Source organism: Dermacentor andersoni, chromosome 3 (assembly GCF_023375885.2).
Source record: "Dermacentor andersoni chromosome 3, qqDerAnde1_hic_scaffold, whole genome shotgun sequence".
In the NCBI taxonomy this organism is placed as follows: Eukaryota; Metazoa; Arthropoda; class Arachnida; order Ixodida; family Ixodidae; genus Dermacentor; species Dermacentor andersoni.
In genome coordinates, this window is record NC_092816.1 from 99,600,183 (window position 1) to 99,623,597 (window position 23,415).

At 44.9% G+C, this 23,415-nt stretch overlaps 1 protein-coding gene across 1 annotated transcript in view; it reads left to right on the forward strand.

The window, feature by feature from the left end:
- The window catches only part of LOC129387033 (uncharacterized), a 96,302-nt gene that overhangs the window by 56,848 nt on the left and 16,039 nt on the right, over window positions 1-23,415 (forward strand). Inside the window, exons 7-8 of the mRNA XM_072286866.1 lie at window positions 3,814-4,596; window positions 6,795-7,062. Of these exons, the coding sequence (XP_072142967.1) occupies window positions 3,814-4,596; window positions 6,795-7,062 (1,051 nt within the window). The remainder of the gene's footprint in view (window positions 1-3,813; window positions 4,597-6,794; window positions 7,063-23,415) is intronic.

The following is a 23,415-nucleotide window of genomic DNA, read 5'->3' on the forward strand; positions in this document are numbered from 1 at the left end:
CTGTCACACTCTTCATTTTTCATGCAACTTTTGAATGACGGCTTCATGTTACTGAAACTAAGCACCTCATCATAGGAATAGAAGGCTTCGCCTTCAAGCTTTTTGGCAAATGCAAACTATTGAACTTTCCAATGGGCGCTTTAAGTCCCCGACAACTATATCAGGACTTCTTGGGGCGATAATGGCAATCTATGGCTACGGGTAGTCATCTAAGAAGGACAATTTTCTTCTGTTAGAAAAAGAGCCAATATAATTGAGGCAATGGACGTCATTTATTTGTAGGACAGCCTGAAGATGATTTAGCTGAGTATAGAATGATAACATTGTACGCTGCTTCCTGTCTTGCGTCATTTTGTCTGTAAGGGAAAAGCGCTGTACGCGTTCCTGCGCAAAAACGTTTACATATATTATCCTAATTGCTACAAACCCTGATTTGCTTCCATGCATTTGTCACTTTCGAACATCATCTAAGCAGGACAAGTCGATGTGCATTTGGTGCGATATTTTTGCGAACGTATGGGTTCTTGTCTAGAGTGAAAAATCAGTGAGAAATACATATCACAAAGAAACATGTACTAACCAGCAATGACAGGGTGTACAAATAATAGAATTTGCTAACCAAACCAGATACGAGAATAGAACGAAATGGCTTTTGAAAAAGAAATGAAATATCAATTTTTTTTTCATTCCTAAACAAAGTAAATATAATATTAATCCACTGTCCGCTTAAAAGAAAAAGCTTTGCAGCACTTAATTGTAATTTGTTGTATATTGTAAATTGTAATTTTTTTGTATTATAAGTTGTAATTTTTCTGAACGACTAGAATTTATGGAACAGCAGTGAGCTGCCTTGGCGAACGCTCTGGCAACAGACCAGGTGCACAACCACCATTCCACTTACATTGGTCTGTCTTAGTCGGTCGAGTGAAGGCTGTTGTCCATTGCAGTCGAATGAAAGCGAATAAATGACTTCCCATAGCGAATCCTCGAAGTGAATGCAAATAAATTAGCAAATAGAGTTCGATTGTTACCAGAAGATTCGCTTATTGGCACACCCAAATTAAGATATGTGTTCACACGCAGAAGTCAATCGCTGTGACATGTGTTATACCAGTCTAACGCATCTCCACTAAAACTCGCAGTGAAATATTTCCTGTGACAGGCACTGAATTTATAAACACATTTCCGTGTTCACAAACGGGAACAGTTAGAACAGAAACGTGTTCTAACTGTTCAAAGCGCAATCAAACATTATTCCTGATATTCCTTAAGCAGCACGTTATTTATTTTTTTAAATAAGGAGTACCCGCCGTGGTTGCTCTGTGGCTATGGTGTTGGGCTGCTCAGCACGAGGTCGCGGGATCGAATCCCGGACACGGCGGCCGCATTTCAATGGAGGCGAAATGCGAAAACACCCGTGTACTTAGATTTAGGTGCACGTTAAACAACCCCTTGTGGTCGAAATTTCCGGAGCCCTCAACTACGGCGTGCCTCATAATCAGAAAGTGGTTTTGGCACGTAAAACCCCGTAATTTAATTTAACTTTAATTAAGGAGAGCTGGGGGAGGACTCTACAGCGTATAACAAGTGCTTTTATAGGATAGGCATTAGATTTACTATGCCCAAGTAAAAATTGCAGAGTACGATAACAGCGCTTCATATACGACGGATTCAATATTACAGGTTTACTTCACGTGCACAACGGTAGCACTGCCAGGACTAAGTACAAATGTAGCACCAGTAACGCACCCCACCAAACTAGCACCGCATCACACCAAGCAAAGTCATTGCGAAAAATCTCCAAAATGCCGGGTGAGCATCGACTGCCGTGAGAACGCGTGAAGTACTTTGCAAACTTGACATGATTGCTGAATAAAATTGCTGCTGCTTTTCATACGTTACATGGTTAAGATTAACAAAACCACCACACCCGCATATGTCAACACTGCTCTTTCATGACGTGCCACCCATAGCACCACCATGCAATTTGTTTTGGGACGAGATCATTATCTATCGTTGGCGTTCATTAAGGACTTTTGACATCTTTAAAAATGCGTCAACTATCTCGACGTTCAAAAGTGCTCACGCATAATTTTAGGGCCAGGAATATCGCACGAAACATTAGTCACTTGTAACCATCCCCCACGCTTCCCCCATTCCAATGCGCAATAGCACAACGCTACATATAACTGATCGCAATTTTGAATAATTGGCTGTTATAACCAATCCAGTTAAGAGTGCACTGCAATTTCATAAAAATTGTGTGACATTACACGCGTAATTAGATAAGAAATCCAGACAAAGCTGCGCATTGAACTTTGGTGTAGAGGATTGATTTACCCGCTTCGCATACATTGGATTCCGTCATGGGCAAGTGGCTGTTCACGATCCTGTTTTCGCCGATTAGAACTCGTAATACGTGCTCCACAATGACGCCTTACTCTCCTCTCGCATTACAGCAAGCGATGCTACGTGACACCTCATTGCAGGGCTACGCTGCGCTCAGCAGCTCACCAGGATTTTTTTTTTCCCATATCTTTTTTGAGATCTCTCATAAGCGTCCTCTCAAGGCTAAGGCGCAGTGCTTTATTACGGTTTGGCCAATGCCCACCGTCACAGGTAACTCCTGTTTTGCTTCTTTTACGGAGCCACGCGGAATAACAAAACGGTTTTAGAATCTATTTTTTGGTCAATTTCGTTCGTTATTTTAACCTTGAAGGAGACCGTGAAGGAAGACTTTTTGTATAAAAGGGCACACGAACTGCACAGATTCAGCAGTTGGCTCAACAGCAGCTCTAAAGTCACCATGGTAAGCAAGCCTATCCTCCTTATTCCTTCAAACGCAAAGAAAGCTTCCGATAATTGCGTCATTAAAACATGCTAAAAATGCCGTATTAGTAATTGCAGAACATTCTAATTTATGACCGCTTTTACACAAGCACCCGACATGGCTATTTATTTTTTGAATTGTCAACATCATTCGACAAGTAGTTATGACGTAAAACGTATCTGCAAGTTAAAGAGGCAAGTTGTCTTATATTGTGCAGTACAGCAGGTTGCAGGATGTTCGAAGAACTATTTTATATATATTTAAATTGCTTCAAACTCTCTTGAGGCACACCAGCTGAAATTTTTGTGGTTCATTCAGAAGAACGCAATGAAGGGAAAATGAGACATTCACTCAATCGCGGCAATTTCTACAAAGGAAACCCATACGGGTTTCTCGGGAAGAAAGCCTCGCAGTTGAAGAAAAATTCGTCCTTACCCGGGACTCGTAATTGGGACCACCACCTTTCCGGAGTAGCCACTCTACCATCTCAGCTAACCAGGCGGCTGCCAGATGGTAGGGCGAAGCCGAACTTAAAAACAACTCGAAGCAAAGACGTGAGTAGTTCTGCGGAAACCCGCACGGTGTAGAGAAGTAATTAATAAAGGGAAAATGAGACGTCCACCCAATCGTAGCAATTGCCACACAAGAAATCCATACGGGTTCATCGAGAGAAAAGCCTCGCAGTTGACAAAAAACTTGAACTATGGTTTCCTTTGCAGCAAGGGCTACCCATTGGGCGGATGTCTCAGTTTCCCTTTATCAATTACTACTCTCCACCGTGCGAATTTCAGCAGAACTATTACGCCATCTAGATAATTTTCACGGTAATAGTAACTTCAGTAGTAATAGATCAATAACCACTATATTATCTGCAGTAGCACTTCATGAAAGTGTCTGTGAAAGGATAATTAGGAAATATCACTGGATATGGTATAAATACATCTTCTTGTAACAATCACTGAAGAACGCCAAAATAGCTTAAGCTGCATTTACGTATCTCCAGAGTCATAAGAAAAAGCTCACAAGGGAGCGCTGCTTGATCAGATATATACCCGCAACACCGCAGATCCGTGCCTGCGTCCTCTTGGCTCTTGCCACCAGCGCTTTCGCTGGATATACCGGCTACGGTCTCGGTTACGCCGGTCTCGGATACGCTGGTCTTGGATACGGCGGTCATGGATACGGCTATGGTCTCGGCCACGCGTACGGTGGTCTTGGATACGGCTACGGTCTGGGCTACGCCGGCTATGCTCCAGCTGTGCACACCGTCGCCCACGCTGCTCCAGCTGTCACTACCGTTGCCCACGCTCCAGTCGCCACCTATGCCGCTGCTCCAGCCGTTACCAGAGTTGCCGCCTACCACGCCGCCCCGGCTGTTGCCACTTATGCCACTGCTCCAGCTGTCGCCACCTACGCTGCTGCTCCAGCCGTGACCAAGGTTGCTACCACCTACCACGCACCAGCTGTCACCACCGTGGCTCACGCTCCAGTCGCCGCTTACGCTGCTGCTCCAGCCGTGGCTACCTACGCCGCTGCCCCAGCTGTCACTGCCGTCCACCACGCCCCGGCAGTGGCCACTGTCGCCCATGCCGCTCCAGTTGTTGCCGGCTACCACGCCGCCCCTGTGTACAACTACGGTGTTGGTACTCTCGGCTACGGGGCTGGCCACTACGGTTACGGTCATGGTCTCCTCGGATACGGCCTCAACTACGGCTACGGCCTTGGCTCTCCCTTCCACTACGGTGCCCTTCTCCGCAAGAAGAAGTGTGAGTATACATTTCGCTTACGCAACTGGTAGATTAGTGTAAAACGCTTTACCAATTTCATTGTGTTAGTAATGACAGCCTCTTTTAATGACTAAAAAGCTGGATCGGCTCTGCTGAAAGAAGGAATGTACTTGTTCTTATTTTTAGGCACAGCTATATTGTGTTCGTTTCACTGAAGAAAATATGCAGAATAGGACGCTAAAGGCTTTTTATGATGGTGTGATTGTTGTTATAACTCTGGACTGACAATATCATTACTTTTTTTTTTTACAGAAACTGTTCAACGGTAACATACTTGAAGAAGAAGACAAGTTCGAAGCGTCTCCTTGATGGAAAAATAAAGTTGTTCATCACAACGATACCATTTAGCCTGCCATTCTGTCATTGCATGTTTCGCTATATGAACTGAAACATAAGCCTTCAAGGTGGTGGTTTAGAGACTGACGTTTACGTCAATATGTTGAGCGTTTACTAGGCGCCATTGCTTTCTTGTTGAGATGGAGCTGTCTCAGAGGTATCCCGTTTGTTGCCGATTTCTTTGAAAGTGATAACTTCTTCGGTTATGCCCCCCCCCCCCCCCCCCGTTGCAATTTGTCAATATCTGGCTATTTACTGCCAACTTGATATGGCGGGCGTCAATAATTGCTTCGAAGTGCCCATTGAAAGTACAAGCAAATTGGTTTTAATAAGTGTTGTATGCTGACCAAGCATTCCCTGGACTGCTCTGGGTCAGAAAAAATAATTTCCTAGACAAAGCCTCTGTCTATAATGTCGGATCAACCACTTTTCTAAACTACACCGATGTGTTATTGTTATGGCAATAACGGATACAATATTCTACTTTTTACTTGATTTCCTTTGATGCAGCCACTGACTATTTGCCAGTGGGTGAAATTGAAGGCTCGACAAAAGCTTGTCGGTAGAGAAAAGCGAAAAGCGAACACGCAATATAAGATATAAAAGTAAACACACAAGGCGTTTGAAATTATGTGTGTGTGCTCGTTTATGGTGAATGCTCCAGAATCAACATGCCCCTCAACGGTGCCTACATAAAAGTCTTTAATAGAAACGAAACCAAACCAGTTTTCTCATTACATCAAATAGGCATGAGCAATAAGCAAAGCTTCGCATCCCATTCATTTCAACACCTGTGTTGAATGTGTGTGCAACAATGCCAGGGCCGGATTGACGAGGTTTTAGAGGAAAATGAGATGCGATAGACAGACGTTATTTGAAACCTGTTGTGAAAAAAATTAAATGTGTATGTAAATATGTAATATATATATATATAAATACTGCGAAGACGAAGTGCACTTGTCCTAGGGCGCTCGAAAAGCGAGCGCAAGGAGAGGACGACGAGGCAGACAATAGACAGGCCTGCACAAGGAACGGATGCTATCTCTGTTCTCTTCATTGCAATACAACCACGAAGTCAACGGATCTTAATCCGGTGTAGAAATATCCGCCTCCAACGAACGTTCCCTAAGGCGTTCCAGCCTTAAATGTGTCCTCGTGGTTCTTCGACGTGCCGGGTCCCTCCTGTCCACGAACGCCGTACATGCTGCCTCGGTTGTGGAGCAGGCCTCCCAACCATCGTCGCAAGCACCCACCTCACCGTCCCGGGACGGCATCCACGTCTCCTCGGTATTCTAGGGCAGGTCTCTACCCGTGATCTCGTCGAAGCCGTCGTGAAGTTGACACAAAAGCTGTAGTTTATGACGAGCTCATTCGCATCTCTCCCCGGTTGCGTACTGCCTGGGTATCTCGGGCGCGCTTCCTTTGGCTAGGATCTCTTTACAGGCATTACTTCAACCTCAAAGCCAGTAAGGTATCCCATCAATGCTCCTCGTGTGATAGAACCTGCTACCGTGACTACTACTACGACCGGACTGTCAGTGGACACCGCCCCTAGGTCCTCGAGCAGCATGACTGGTAGTCTAGCGGAGATGAGGCGTTGCGGCTTCCAGCAGCCGGCTTTCGTGGAACTATAGGCGTTTCGCGGAGTTCAAGATGACGGCATCTTTGGAGTTGTCAATATCAATGCCTTGGTAGATTGTCGTGTTTGGCCAGACCAAAAAAAATGGCTGGTTGTAGCGAAACGACTTTGTGGTGCCGCCAAGGCGTGGGACAACTTCAAAGGCGCCAGGCAATTGTCCTGGCCTTAATGGAGTGCAGCTCTGATTGCTGCTTTCGGCCAGCTGCTTATGCCTGTGCGGCCCCTACATCCCCGAGCGTGAGCTGCGGCTCGTCGTCGTTGAAGAACGCGGCCGAGAACCAATGGTTCAGCAAGGGCGGCAGAAAGTCAATTCCTCAATGGCATCAGTCACTCGACTCCGATTTGAGCTCCTTCTCGGCGTACATCGCCATCCATAGCGAGTCCGCACCAAGACCTCGAAAACAGTGGACGAAGCTGCCGCAGCAGCAGCGTCGACAGGAGCGGCGTCAGCAGCAGACAACTTGGGCGATGTATACTACGGCAATACTTGGGAGACGGGCCCAACCGCCATGTATCCGCGGCTGCTCAGGGCCGAAGAGCAGCACAAGAACCCCACTCTGGCACTCATACTCATGCTCATGCTCATCTATCTGTTTGCATAACGTCACGGTATCCCTCTGTGGTAACAGACTAACTACTACGCATTATAGGAAACTCACTGACGCTCACCGGTACCTTCGATTTCAAAGAAGCCATGTTAAGCACTGCAAAACCAGCATACCCTGTAGTCAAGCACTTCGTTTGTTCTTGTTCATCACGGCACTTGTTCACAACATTCCGGTATTATAAACTACTGCGATAGACTTCGCGATACCCTGATAATGCAGAAGTACCTGTTCCTAATTGTAAATGACGCGATTAAACCAGCTGATCCAGTAGGGTGCAGTACGCTAGTCAGAGTGGATAAGCGGGTTGAGCAACGAAGGCATAATAATTTAGTTTTAACCCACAATGCACCAATTCTAAACGGTAATGACAGCCTTAAAGAATGTCATAAGACACTCATACAGAGTAATTGCCTCAGAGACGTGTTTCCTGAGCCAGCACATGCACTTTACCGACATTCCAAATATTTACGCGATACACTGACGTCTTCTAAAAGATGACCTATTACATAGGATGTAATCCCTCAACGAGTCACCGTGCAATGTTTACGCTCACATGACGACTTCGCCAAGTGTCATGATCACCGCATCAAATTTTAGCCTTAAGGTATAAAGCAACTTCGACTGTTATCTGTATGCTAGAATGCTCAGTGTGCAAGCTACGGTACGCTGGAAAAACGTAAACAGTCTTTAGATTGAGTTTTAACATCATAGATCACATGCCGTAATCTTCCGCTATCCAAACCTGCCACTATTCACCGCTACTCTGTTGACAAGCTAACCGCCACCATGCTTGAATCTGGTTTCAAATCGCACCACAAAAGGGAGGTTCGTGAATAACTTCTAATCCATAAATTTGGTGCCGTAGCTTTTGGAATTAAGGTGAAGGTAACATGGCCCCCACCATGCGTTTAGTTCAGGTTCTCCCGCCGGGCGATGCCACTCATTCATGTTTGGAAAAAGGGGAAAACATTTTTTCTTCACCGTCACAATAGAGAATCGCACACTGGTTGCCTTCCGACTAAAGAGCTCATTTGTCATCCCATCGTTTATGCCACGTCGCCACAATAGCTGCTCGCACACCCGACACACACGCGCGCGATTCACCCCGAACAAATTTCAGCTAGCTGATGTGTCATTTCATTGTATTTAACCTAGGATTAGTGATACTCATGAATTAGTTTTGTCACACCTTTGTCAAAACTTGTATATAAACATTTTTTGCAGTGCTCTTTCGTAAACCCTGCCTTTGCGACATTTCTTGTTGTGCGCACCTGCTGTTACAACCATGCCGTATTTTTACCACGTTTCAGATGTGTACCGATGATTCATGACGGGCGCAGTCACCTAACAGCAATAATTTTCTTCTTTCATGGTTGTTTCTTCCTTTTTTTTTCAAGCATATCTCCTCTTTTCTGAAAACCATGTTTTTATTCTATATAATGTTGCCATAAGAATTTGTTACGACCATCTCTTCGTGAATTTTTTCCATTTCTTTTATTTATATCTTTTACTACGTGCCGTCTTTCCAGTAAACCCTTTCTTTCTGTACATAGTGTTGCCCTGCGAACGTGTTACAACCATCCCGTCACGCAATTTTTTTTTTTTGACGTGTACTGTTGATTTGTCGCGAGTGCAAGCTCCTTACAGTAGCAATGTGTCTTGGTAGTGCATAAGCGAGTAAAGGGGCCCATTATTTCATGTTCGCAATTAAGCACAAGGCCTTACCATTTCATGTGTCCGAATCGTAGGAAATAAAGCATCGTTCTGTTTTTTTATATGTGCGTCCTCAACCTACAAGTGCCTGTTAACTATCGGATTCCGGCAGACCCCCCCTTCACACGTATATATATATATATATATATATATATATATATACATACACATATATATATATATATCTTGTGAGCATCATTTATATGCTTCATATTCTCACCTGTACATACTCATCATCACCGTTCTGGGGCCTGGTGGTGGGTCTCTCACTCGGTAGAATAATGAAGAGACTGGCTGCCCGAACCTTGCGCCAAGTGTCTTGTCTTGTCTTGAGTCCCAGACAGTGGCACGTACCCACTATGGGGGATTGGCCAAGAAGCAGGCGGTTTTCCGTAAGGTTAGAAGCATTGAAAAACTAGATTTGAAAAGTGGAGCGTGGGACGATAGAACTGTTATTTAGACTTGCAATGAAAATATTATTAAGAATTTTGATAAAATAATTTGACGTAAAGAAATGAAAGAATAGAAACTATGGATAATTGTAGAAAATCAGCAAGGTACTCTTTTTGTCTCTCTAATAAAATTGTAAACTGCAAGAAAAGCATCCCTGTGGCTGGATCCCAGTGAGGTCGCCCCAAAAGAAAGAATGCTTGGCGAGGTTAGCGATAGGCCAAGTTTAGTAAATGAGTATTCTAATATTTTTCTTTGTCTTAGAAAGCGGCAGCATGAGAGAAAGTAATGTTCGATAGTTTCAGGTGCACTGCAAAATGAAGATAGAGGGTACATAGCGAAACCAGACCTGGTGTAAGTAAAAATTTAGAGGAGGTATACGACATCTCAATTTTGTAAAAGATACTTCCAATTGCCCTGAAGGACACCAATTAATATTCCATGGGAAGCCAAGATGGTGGAATTCAGAACACGGTGTTAGCATGGATATTGCAGAATTTTGAGATCTAGCGAAATTTCTGTACGTAGCCGCGGTGACAGAAGCTGATGTCGGCAAAACAGATATAATAGGGCCGTTCATGGATGCTCGTGCAAGTGAATCGGCCATTTCATTCAAGTGCAACCCATGATGTCCCGATACCCAAAGCAAACATACTTTTCGTAAGTACGGAGGTACCATCGAACGAAATGTTCTTTGAATTGCTGAATTCAAAGATGCAGTCAGTGCTGTGCATAGAGATGGCGAGTCGGTCACGATAACAGCTAATGGGTCTTTTTGGGGAAGTTTTCGTAATGCTAATATAATCGCCAATAATTCTGCCTGAAATATATGTGTGAAGTCGGGAAGGCGAAGGCGGTAGGACCATTGAAGAGATTCAGAGAAGATCACCATTCCTGCCTTCTCCTTGCAAAGAGAAGCGTCAGTAGGTATTACGCTGTCAGTGGTTAGCTGGTGTAGGTGGCCGTGTAAGATATTAATTAAATCTCGCCTTGGTAATAGTTTAGCACGATTAGGAAATATGTCCTCGAACTCACTTTTGAGGTCTGTGAAAGCATCATTTGAATGGTAAACTTGGCGTATGGAAACGTCCAATTTTTGTAACTGTGTTTGTACGAATACTATCTGAGGACTGTGGAATATCGACCACGATACTTGGAAAAACTCAGCAGGTTCAGTGATAAAAGCATATTGTGTTCATCTTTTTAAATAGTCATAAATATTTAAATATGTCTGAACCGTAAGTATGCGGAATCTGCAATCTAGAGTGGGTATATGAGCTTCCTGATATAAAACAGCTTTGGCAACAAATCTAGGTAGCCCAAGGCATGACCGTAGAGCTTCTCTTTCTACAAGTATGAGAGGTTTAATTTTGTAGGCGGGGCCACTGGAAAATATCACGCAGCCGAATTCTAATATGGGCCGAACATACATTTTATAGATCATCAGTAAGGTATGCTTTGCTGAACTTTCCTAGTGGATTCTCAAGGTTCTTAATAACTACAATACCACGTGGACATAAACGTCAGTGTTTATTAAGAAAGCGTCGAGTTTAGGTGAGTTCTTTTGCCAAATATTACTTGCCTGATTTGTCATTTACTATAAGGAGGTCTTGTTATCAATGCATGTCTTCATTCCGCCAGCTTTTTGTGAATCATATCGACAACTTGCTAATATGGCCTTCTAATAATCAATATTGATGAACTCAATAATATATGCCGAGTAGCAACAGGCTGAGTCTCAACGCTATATTATTGTATAAATCCAAGTCAATTCAAGAGGAAGAAAAGTTCAACCAAATTTTACTTTAAAATTTGGACGCTCCTGAGACCGACCGGCTCTTTCTTCTGGGGTGAGATGGCGTGAGCCATACCAGTGCTCTTATGCGTTTTATTACGATAGCAACTATGTGGACACTCCAGGTGGATTTATACCGTGGCCATCGCCGTGATGCTCCGTATATAGTCCAATGGCAATAAGATCGTCGATGCGCGCCGTATGCTATGCGTGCGAGAGTGACGCGATGATGGTGGTTCAATATAGTGCGCGCAAGGGATGAAAGCGGGTAGGTAGCGTGCCGTCTTCCATCGCGCGTTTGGCCCCAGGGCGGAGTGGAAGGAGGGGGGCCAGGTTCTACTTCGGCGGCCACTGCGTATGGCGCGGCTACGTGTGCCCTATCGTGAAAGTGAACTGCGATAAATACAGCATACTCTCTTAGAACGGTTGCACCCTTAGGGGTGTATATTTTTCCCACAACAATAATCGTCATCTGCCTTACTTCAATTTTTTTTTAACTCGGCGCTCCCTACTTTCCTGTCGAGAATGCTGTATCACACTGATAACGCGCAAGCAGTTCGTGACTGCTTAGTACCGGGCTCGCAGCGTTAATGAAATGAAACGCGGGCAAGACAGATGACGATTATTGTTGTGGGACAAGATAAGTACCAAAGGTTGTATTTGTTTTAAGAGTGTGGGTGCGCTGTGGGCTCAAGGCTTTGTGTGCCCTGTGTCATCGACGCTTACTCAGTTCGCGCTGACGCGACAGGCAGCACGAAGGTCAATTCGCTCGCTGCTGCTGCCGCGCTTCCTCACTACAGTGTTCTGACAAAGAATTGCCCTAGTCATCGAGTGAGATGTGTTCATGTTTGCTTGTACGCGCGTAACACCATGCTTGTTAATTTAGTTAGTAGGCGAATGTTTACATGTATATACCACCGATCAAACTACTATCCTTACTTCGTATAGCTGTCTACTAATTTGCTATCGCAATCCACGCTTCGCCTTTCAGACGAAACTTCGACTTTCTTTTTGTTTTGCGTTTTGATATGCACGCAGACACTTTTCATACACCTTGATCGTAAACGGTATAAATAGCATTACCCGGCATCATCTGGATGTGCCGGGATTTCAGAAGGAGCCGACACCGGCGGTTTTTGTCTCTCCAAGACGACAGCACCGTTGGGGCTAAACCGTTGATCAAAAAGCTGGCAGTGTTCTGCCACAGCACTGCACTGTGGCACATACAGAAGACACCTGATGTCATCAATCATACGTAACGAACACTTGCCACCGTTTACACTCTAGGTATAGGAAAAGTGTCAGCGCGCCTGTCAAAGCGCCAGAAACGCGTTTAAGCATGTTACGCCTAACGCGATCTCACCCCTGAAGAAGGAGCCGGACGGGCTTCTTAACGTCGGCGATTCTAAGATAAATTTTTGTTCGAGCTTTCCTTCTCTTTAATTCAGTTGAGCCCAGCCAGGCAGATATCTGGCTAATATTTACGTTTGATAAACGCAGGAGTCATTTGTTTTCCCGCAACAATTCCATGTCAATAACGATGTATAACGATAGTTAGGAATTTCACTTTCTTGAAATGCCTGTCGCGTGCAGTGCCGTTCCTGTAGACATTTCATAAATCACCGATGTGCCTTGCTGATGGCATATCTAGTTATGCGGTCCCAGCGGTAGCCTCGTGGTCATGGCGTTGCACTGCGCATGTCGAGGTCACGGTTTCAATCCGGCCGCGGCGGCCGCATTCCTCATAAGGGGGAAGAATGCACATACCATCACGTAACGTGCATTAGGTGCACCGCAAAGAGCAGCAGGTGGTAAAAACAATCCTGAGTCGCCAACTATGGCAGGCCTCATCCTTATATATTTTGGCATTATCACACAAGACCCGAAAGTTTTTTTTTTTTATTTTCGTCCAGTGACACGTAAGAAGAGGGGTCTCGTAAATAACGTGGATCTAATCATAAATTCATACATCAGACTATATTTTTTTTTATTTTTACCTACTATGGCAACGTTATTCTTTTTTCTTTTGTGCTGCTTACCTTCGAAAAGTTCACGCGTATAGTCACCAGCTTTAGCAACCAAGAAGCCAGACACTGCGATATCTAACCGCTACATGTCTGTTAACGAAAGGTCGCTCACGAAAGCTGCTTTCTCATAATTCTTTGTCTGAGAAGACATTGACCAAGAATTCAGCTAACTTAACACACCAAAATAAGTACATTGCACGCCACCGCAATTTCGACCAGCAACGCCAAGCTAAGCACGGTGAAGTGAACAAATCGCAGAACCCGGCGCCTCCTTCCTAATCCGGTTATCTATTTCCACTGCGTTAGCTCAAGCCCAGCAATGCCCTCCCCACTTGTGTGACATCTCGCCCTCTTGCCAGCAACTTACATTAGAAAAACATTTCGAAGTTGGAAATGCTATTTGATTTCAAATTAAACTGTAGTGTCCTCGTGTAAACCAGGAGAGTGGTTGATAGGACTTTTCAAAAGGCGCTCAGGGTCACCTCCAGATACTTAGGTAACTTTGGCTACAGGAGATTTAATGAAGTCTGACTGATATAGATTTACGTTATACGGCCTATAGATGGCCGGACCCTTGAAAGAGCACGTTGTGTTCTGAAAGAATGCTAATCTGAATAAAAGTGGGTTTTCACGGGAAGGTTTCTTAGTGCATATGCGACGGTGCATGGGGGAATCAGTATACCAACTTCTTACGTCAAATGCAAAATCTATCTTTATGCGCTCCTTATCCATAGAGGAGGCCGCTTTGTAAACTATTCTGCAACCGTTGTTCTTTGAACTTATCCATCGCTGCTGCCTCTGTTTTGGAAAGACGTGTGACGCATGGAATAGGTTTTTTTAAACGATTAACACGCGTTTATATTAAATCACGTAAAGTGCCCTGCAACAGTATAGCCGGTACTTTAGGCTCACAACTACAATATTGCCTTATTTCAACGTCCGTAAACAAGCGTTTCAGCCCCTGGTAAATTTTATTGATTTTATTAAATAAGCAAGACGCAGTATTACTGACAAAGTAGATGTATAGTGAAAAACTATGCTGTGGATCCGGCGGCATTCAGCCCTAACCCGTGATGATGCAGGTGGGAACAATAAAATTTGAATTAGTTTTTTTTTTTCGCTGCTTGTTCCTAGAGGAACACACAAGGAACACAGTTCTTTCTGTTTCGGAAAGTTGCCACTTTCTGATTTCTTTATTCACTGTTTGCCACATTCGTGCTTTTCAAGTTTTTTTTTACCAGATGGCTGAAGCTTGTAGTATACTTGTGAGTGAGGCAAAATTTATTCTGTGATGTTCTTTTTTTTCCTTTTTAAGCGAACGCAGTGTAACGCCTCACGCTATCCTTCAACAACTGCAGTCGGAACAGTCCCAAGACGCACCTTATTTCGTGAGGGCACAGTATCTTGATCGAAAGCGCTGAAAAGAACAGCGAGTTAGCTTACTTGAGAAGCATAAATGATTGCAGATTTCAGACAACAAAAGGGAACACCTCCGGTGCCCAGAAAACGTTACCCGCAAATTGTTCGCATAGAGCTCCAGCGGCTCGAAGTTTCGCGACGTTTGTCGTTCTCGGCAGAGTCATCTGATCGGATAGCAAGATAAAGGGGAAAAAAGGGGCGACAGCCAGTTTCATGCACGGCGCTTGTTATACGGTCCTCTCTGATGGAGACGGGCGTGTGGTGATATTTCCTCTTCGAAATTCAGTATTGCTTTTGTAGCGTCTTTCAGTATGCGCATTTACAGACACTTTTGATCATTCCTTCCTATACACGCGAACAGCTTTCTGTGGCTAATACCCCTGTCAAGCGGGCAAGTTAAGTGCACTTACGGCGAGTGCACTCGGTTTTTAAGTGCACTTTCCCAAATCTTAACGTCGCAGCGGAGTGTACTCTCAGATGAGTCCACTCAAGTCGGATTACGTTCACGGAATGCACTTTACTGGCCGAGTGCGTAGCTTCGCCGCCAACCGTTTGAAGGAGTGCCTAGCCTCGCCGCCAACGCTTTCAACGACGCAAAATGTAATGCATAGAAAAAGGACACAGATGTTCATTTCAGTTATTAAACAGCTTTTAACAATATAATTTGTGTTTAGCGAGAAACGAAACCGCACAATAAAGCAACGAATTTATCATGTACGCAACTAACGACGCCCGAATGATGCGGCACTGCGGCGCCGCCATGTTCATTCAGTTCGTGTTTATGTAGGTGTGAAAGCGTGCGGACCACGCCGGTCGTCCTTTGAGCCGTGTGCGTGGTATTTTGCTGTGCAGCTACAAAGCGAACTCGCCGTCTTTGCGCCGCTTTGCGTGACTGCTCATGGAAGCTCGCCGTCGCCTGTCCCTTGAAATTGTGCGTTAATTGCGTCGAATATGGCAGCTCAAAATGAGGAGAGCTGCCAAAGCAAAGAGCGCACGACTTGGACAGACGAGGAGACGCGTGCGCTGATTAATATATGGGAAGATGTGTTGCCAGATCTGCGCGGTGCCAAAAGAAATCTGAAGGTGTATATGGCCATCTCTGAACTGCTCCGTGCAGTGGGAATCGTGAAAAGCACGAAGGAAGTAAAGAAAGAGATCCAGAACATGAGCAACAAATACAGGTAAAAGCTGATTTATATTCTACTTAACAGCGTCATTGTACATCTGTTTTACTTGAGGCAGCTGAATTATTTCATGTATTCGTCGTCTCTTGTTATGTCGGACTCTTTTGTTGGCATTTGTGTTTGTCCCAAAGCTGCACGTGGGCCACTAAAGAAGGCATTGTGAACATTCCCGGATTAATTTTGACCACCTGGGGTTCCCTAACGTTCAATGGCGTTGTACAGCGCTCGCACGTTTTTGCAGTTCGCCATATAAAAGCAGGAGTAACTGACGGGATTCGATTGTGGCTCAGCAGCCGAAAGCCAAAGCGGCGAGTCAAAAATTGCTTGTTGTCGCAGCAGTTACGCCACAGAATTAACATTTTCGGTCTGCTTCATTTCCCCTAACTACAAAGAAAGTATTGCGTTTGTGCATTGCAGCAAACTATGGCGTCATTTTGAAAAATTCTATTTCAGGCTACTGACCAGGACAGGAACGAAGACCGGGTCTGGCGGAATCCAATGGAAGTTTTACTGGGACATCCACCGGTTCCTTGGATCGCTGCCAGCCAATGATTCCACCCTCATGGAGGAAAGTGGATGTAGTGCCATTGATGGCACCTCTCCAGAGGAGGTATTCACCGTAACATCGTTCGGTAGTAACTGGTGCAGGTGTCAGCCAGTCGAGTTGGTATAGTACGATGCACTGGCTGTCGCATTCACATTCAGTGCAACATATATTTTGTTGGCTCAAAATTCAGGGTTTGGCAAGTTGGTTCATGCTCTTATGCATGTTTGAAAACATTATAAATATGGATGAACTAGGAACACTGAGTAAAATGAGAAATGCTACATTTATTGTCAGCAGAATAGCAGAAGCCATCACTCCATGAGCACATATTTTGTTTGCAGATGTTTGTTTATGCTTGCATTTTTTTTTTGCACACAACAATGTTTTTATTTTTTCTTCAGCTGTTCAATGGCATGGTGCGCGGTGGAGTGGGCCAGCCCCCAGACACACCTACTGACTCACTTTCTGAGCGAAGCTCAGAGTGTCACGAGGTGGAAGCCTCACCACTGGATTCTGGCACTGAAGAGGAACCTGCGGCCCCTACAGCAACAGCTGCAAAGAAAAAAAGGCTGGCTCCTCCCACAAGACTGCTTTCAGAATTGTTGGAGGAGCAGCGTCAACTGCGCTGCTCACTAGAGCGCCACAGAACCGAGACTGTGGCAATACAAAGGGGGCGGCTCGAGATCCTGAAGCGGAGCGAAGCTCGGGAAGACAAGCTACTAGAAATAATGCAAAAAATGTATGAATAAATAATTGATGCCAAGCATGGTGTGTGCCCTTGCAGTCCTTTTTTTATTGGCGTGACAACTCAAATGTACATTTTAAATATTTTTTAGCCAGATAATGGCAACATGGCTTTTGAAGCTTGTTGGTTGATGGTCTGAAAAGCAAACTAGCCCAGCGGAGAACAAGACAATAGAATGCAGACACGCTGCACGAGCGCTCTCACTGCGAGTTGCCATTCTGTTGCGCTACAGTTCGTTTTCCAGGTAAAGACGGAGCTCTGCTCTCGTTGACATCCTCGTATCCTTTTTTACTGTCCTCTGTCTGTGCCTTGGGTTGGGCTTTATTTTTCAAGTCATGTCACACCAAAACTGCCACATTAGTCGAACAGCAAGATGTAGTAGTTGTCTTTAAAAAAAACATAGTGACACAGTCACAAATGCCTGCTTCGCTTCAGCTTGGTTCCTATTGCACTCAGTCATGGCGCGTGCTGGGCCTCTTTCCAAAAATAACTTGCTAGGGCGTGCCTTACCTCTTGCCCTCCCCCACTGCACTCTCCTGTGTTGCGTGATGGCTGTGCATACAAGTCCAATGCACGTGCCTCACTTTCCCACTGGGGCTCTACACTGTCTTTCATTGCCTCACAGATTTTGTGAAGTACACAAGCAGCTCGAATAGCCAGTTTGGCCTTGTTCAGCCGGCAATCCATCCTCTTCATCACAAAGCGAAAGCGTGCCTTTAGCCTCCCGAAACCATTCTCGACAATCCTCCAAGTCTTTGAAAGATTGTAGTTGAACACTGCTTCACGGCTTCCAGGCTGAGCATTTGGAAATGGCTTTTGCAGGTTCGGTGACAAGGGAAATGCCTGATCACACAAAAGAATCGGTGGAACACTGGTGCCTTCTATCATTGCCATGGGAGAGCTGAAGGTCCCATTCTCGATTAGCGTATGCAGCTTCGATCGGCCATAAACACTGGCATCATGACACCTTCCGGGACTTCCAACGTTTATATACCGAAAATGGTATTTGTGATCCACTACTGCCAGGAGTATGATGCTGTACCTGTGTGGGAAAGCAAATGTGGGTTCATCAGCAATTGCTATGAAGATACGCATGGAAGTAGTCTTCACCACAGTTGTCTAGAGCACTGAAATGACTCCCTGTTGCCTTCAGGAATTGCAATTTTTAAGCAGGCAATCAGCATTGAAGGTGCACAGGCATACAAACTGCCATGTGACTTGCACTCCAGTGATTGTACTGTAGCCAAGCTAGCAGTTAAATTTCTCTGAACTGAAGCTCACTGCTTCAGCACTGCAGACAAGTGTGTTGACTGTAATTTGCTGCATAAAGTAAAACAGAATATTATTAGGATGACTCCTGCGAGCAATATTTATACTGAAAGCATTCAACAGGGAACATTTTAAACTGGCACATATAAATGCACATATACAACAGGAGGCACATAGTGTTACAAATTATGCAAATTGTATATCTGTCAGAAACGGTGCAGATACATGTGCAGTATTGAGTTACACACACGTCATCTGCCATGGCTCTTAATATTCCATCATAAACACGTTCATACTATTAAGCATGCATGCTGCTAGGTAGTAGGCAACTTTTGCATCTTTACATATACAATGCCCGATAGGTATATATCATCCCCTATAGAATCCCGCATGAACCCTTAACTGTGAAGAAAACTGCCATTCATTTCTACGTCATAATGATGTCGCGCTAATTGCAAAATTTAGTCTGCCAGAGGCGAAGGGACCTACCAGCCTTTGTAGTTATAATAGTCCGTGGCATGCTCTTTCGGCGGCGAGACAGGAAAGTGGCAGCCATCCAAGGCACCGATGGCTTGCGGAAAGCCTGTGAAGGCGTAGAATTCACGCATGTGGGCACTCATTTTGTTGGGATGTATCATTTGTAACCATTCCCCTTCAAGCAGGTCCACCACGGCGACAAAGAATTCTTGATGTAGAACATTCACAGTGGAGCGACCTATTCCAAAGAGGTGGGCAATCGTTCTGTCCTCGGCGCTAGAGCACAAGGGGTATAGCCCCACTGCGACACGTTTTTGCACAGAGATCGGCGTCATCATGTTGGTGGTTTGCCGCTCAAGGACCGGGCGGCACGATTCCACTATGTACCGAAAGGTGGAGAGAGACACACGTAGCGCTTGTCTGAAATGAAATTCGCTTAGGTTGGGTAAAGTGTCCTCAAACCATGTGTCACTCCTCACATAGCGCTTCCGTTCCCGATGGGTGGAAGGATAATACTCTGCCAGGACAGTCAGGATGGCGAAATTGTTCGCCATGAGCTGATGCTCCAAGTACCTGAAAGTTGCTTCTGCGTCTTCAAAGTCATCGTCTAGTTGTTGTTCTTGCCGTTGACGCCGGGCTCTCGCGCACAGATAATAGCCTAGAACTCGCTCATATTCTGTTCTAGCAGGATCAACTGCCGCCTCGCCGAACGCCGCCATGTTGTTTTGGATTGGCTAGGCATTCGTCTTGGCCAGCATTGACTTGCAACACACTTATAATAAAGACATCGTCGTATTTTGTTGAGACAAATAGATGAAGTTTGTTTTATTTATAATTCTACTTAAAACAATCGCTTTTTAGCAGCTTTCTCTTGTTAATTTACATATTTAAAAAACGCGCTCTTAGACCGTCGCCATTTTTTTTTTTACTGCGAGTGCACTCTGTTTTCCCGTTAAGAAGCGCGTTGCCTAAAGTGTGACTCAAGGTCCCGAAGTGCACTCCCCGTAAGTGCACTTAACTTGCCCGCTTTACAGGGGTATAAGAAGGAAAACCTACGGAGGCAAAGCGCGCACAAGTAAGAACGTTTCGTAAAAGTGTCCCGCGTTTTACTCTACATTAGCAAAACATAAAGCACTTTATCAGCAACAGTGAAATAAGACAAAGCACACCACTGAGTGTAAAGGTGACCCTTATTTTGCGGCTTTTCCTTTCCGCTTCTGGAGAAACGCGAAACCGTCGTAAGTGGAAGCTGCGTCGATTCCGCGTCTCTTCCGAGCCACCAAAAGAACTGTCAAACGCTACCGGACTACTTTGCGCTTTAACACATGTACAGCAGGCACGCGCCCGTAGCTTCTCCCTCATAGCCACAAAAAGTTCTCCTCGAGTGTAGGAGCACTCTATGAATCCTAGCAAAGCCTTCCAACAAATAGTGGTATCGATTCCTTAGAGAATGAGAAGCTCCGTAAGTTTATGAGTGGCCAAAGCGAGCTCTTATGTTTCAGGAGCCACATCAGGAAGCGTGTGGTATTGTTTTGTTTTGCCTAATTATATCTAATCAGTAAGCAAGATGAATTCTAACCTAATTCATAGACTGCTCAGAAGTTCCCACAAATCCTGAATTAACATAGCTACAACCCCTGCAGTGAATTTATCTTCATTTCATGTATGAAATGATTTCAGTGATGGCCTTTACGTAGCTACGGTTGTTAAATAGCTCGCAAGTCATGTCTTGCTAGGACTTCGTGTTTGTTCTTTAATTTCATGCTCGTGTCGTTTCTGAGATTAATTTGTAAGATTGTTCCACACTTTCTGCCTGCTTTTATGTAAGTGTAACTGGGCCCTGCTTAGGGGCCCTGACGCAGCTTTTAACCAAATACTACCCTGTTTCGTAGTAAGCTTAAGATACTGTAGAAACCTGAATACCGATCGAGTAGGAATATAGGTCAATCCCCTACCTCGGAATGAAAAGAAAACGAAAAACAAAGAATAAGAAATTTGTATATACGCGACTATTTTCGCAACAGCGTTGTGGGCTTGTAATGAATTGGTGGCATTGTCATCGACAGCAGGCGCGCGGTTGGCGCATCTGAAATCTTGGTATCGCGTAACCACTTCCATGAATAAACAGTCAGTTAGGTGACATGTAGATGGATTAACATTAAAATGGTATCGAATCAATGCTGTCCTTGTCGAGAACACGTAGAAATAGTCAGCAACTAAGGACATGAATACACAGGAGTATAATGCCTCAATGGGGCCGGATAGGGATGCTTTATGGATGTCGCCCATTGCCTTGGTGCCGTCGAGTGCCGTCGAGTGCCGTCTGACTTAATTGCGGCGTCTTCCGCCAGATATCGCAATGTGCCTGGGTTCGCGACGGAGAAGAGCTGGGTCGGCTCAGCTAAAAAACTCCTCCTTAAAACTAAATGTAGCGATATTGCCTGCGCGTCCAGCATCTCCTTCTCCTTGTCTCCTAATAGCCCGTACTTTCCCTCGTCACCCGCCCTCGTAGTTTGCTCTTTCGTTCCGTGGCGTGCGTAGTCTCCATCGAACTCGCATTTGCCACATTGGTATCTTTCACTGTGATAGTTTTGTTGGTTAGGTTTACGAAGAATTAAATGTTGGGCCAGTTGGTCTTGCATTGCTGATGAGACAAATTACCGCAACAGAAAGACAATGCACACCATGACAAGCGTTACTCAAAAATATTTATAGCGCGGAAGGTTTACTATATGTTTCACCTTGTCACAAGTCATGGTGTGTCGCTAGCTTTTCTGCCCCCAATATGCTTTCAAAGATTTGTCCACAAGTTTATTTTGAAAACAAAGTGGGTGGCCCTACCACGCATGAGAAACGCTGCGTTAAGTACTCCAGAGGTGTGGCTTATGGCATCCCAATGTCATGCGGAAAAGAGTATACCGTGCAAACCGAACTTTGGAGCGAAACACCTAAGCCATTACACCGCCAAGACAGGTTAAAGGAATACTAAGCGTGGCGTTAAATTTTTCGCGCAAATAAAGCACATGGAAATTTCCAACGTATGTTTTGCGACAGAGAAAGTTCTATTCAGTCTAGCAATCAGGAAAACACGGGCTTACTAAGGATGGTTCTTGTGCGTGCGTGCGTGCGTGCGTGCGTGGGTGTGTGCGTGCGTGCGTGCGTGCGTGTGCGTGTGTGTGTGCGTGTGTGCGCGTGTGTGTGCGTGTGTGCGCGTGTGTGTGCGTTTGTGTGTGTGTGTGCGTGTGTGTGCGTGTGTGTGTGCGTGTGTGCGTGTGCGTGTGCGCGTGTGTGCGTGTGTGCGTGCGTGCGTGCGTGCGTGTGTGTGTGTGTGCGTGTGTGTGTGTGTGTGTGTGTGTGTGTGTGTGTTAGTAAAAGTGGACCTACCTTAACTCAGGCAACAAGCCTCTTTACCTTAGAACAACCTGCATAAGATATGGCTGCAGAAACGGGAATAACATATGCTGCTCATTCTCCTGCTTCATTTAGGTTATAGGTAAAAGCCCAGTAGTCATTCTTGCGAAACAAAAGCTTTATATGTATTACCGTGAATACTAAAACACATCACCCTCGTCCCTAAATGTGCTACGTTGAAGCATCATTCTAGCATCGCAAGTTGAGAGGCACTTAGCTTCATATTTTGTCATTTTCACTGGTTCTTGCAATCACTGAAAGAAACAGCGACAAATATCGATCAAGAGGCAAAGTTTGCAAGCGGCAAAAAATAATATTGGTGTAGAAATAATGGAATTTAGAAACCGACTCAACACGATACTTGAAGAAAGGTACGCCCTTTCAATAAGCAATCGCATACCAAATATTTATAGCTTTCTTTTCAATAATGTAAAATACAACTTTTGCACAGCTTCCATTATAAAGAAAAAGAACTTAGTTACAAGACGCTATACATGCATGTAATGCCGTTCGCCACTAGATGCGGGGCAAACCGAAGTCCTTAACAATGAGAAGCAAGAGCTTTGAATTATCTAGAACAACCTAACAACGACCTGCCGTGGTGTCGTATTGGTTTTGACGTGGCGCTGCTAAGCCCAAAGGCGCGGTTGCAAATCGTGGCCGTGGCGGCCGCATTTCGATGGGGGCGAAATACAACAAAGCCCGTGTACCGTGCACCGGGTGCGGGTTAAAGACCGCCGGAATGTCCAAGTTATTCCGCAGTTCCCCACTACGGGATGCACGTTAATCACATCGTGATTTTGGAACGTAAAACTCAATAATTTCACTTCAGAGCCTCACAATGACAGTTATGAAACAAGGGAGCAGCATGTCATCAAATGCATCTGAAGAGTTCCATTCTTTTGAAGGAGTTAAGCGTGCTACTTCAGCACCAGAAAGGAATGCAAAGATGCAGAGGGTAGCATGCTTGAGTTTGGCTAACTCGAAGCAGCAAATTTGTAAATAAACTAAGAGCGAACCAGTCTCATTGCATAACCGGAAATTGCTGAGCAGAACTGAGACGCTCTCGGCGACCTTTCAGACCCTAGCGCCCCTGCACAACGACTGCTTCCCTTTCATCCTCCTCTCTCGATCAATGCTATAATGAAGGTTATCTCTTGTATTCAGATTTGCACACG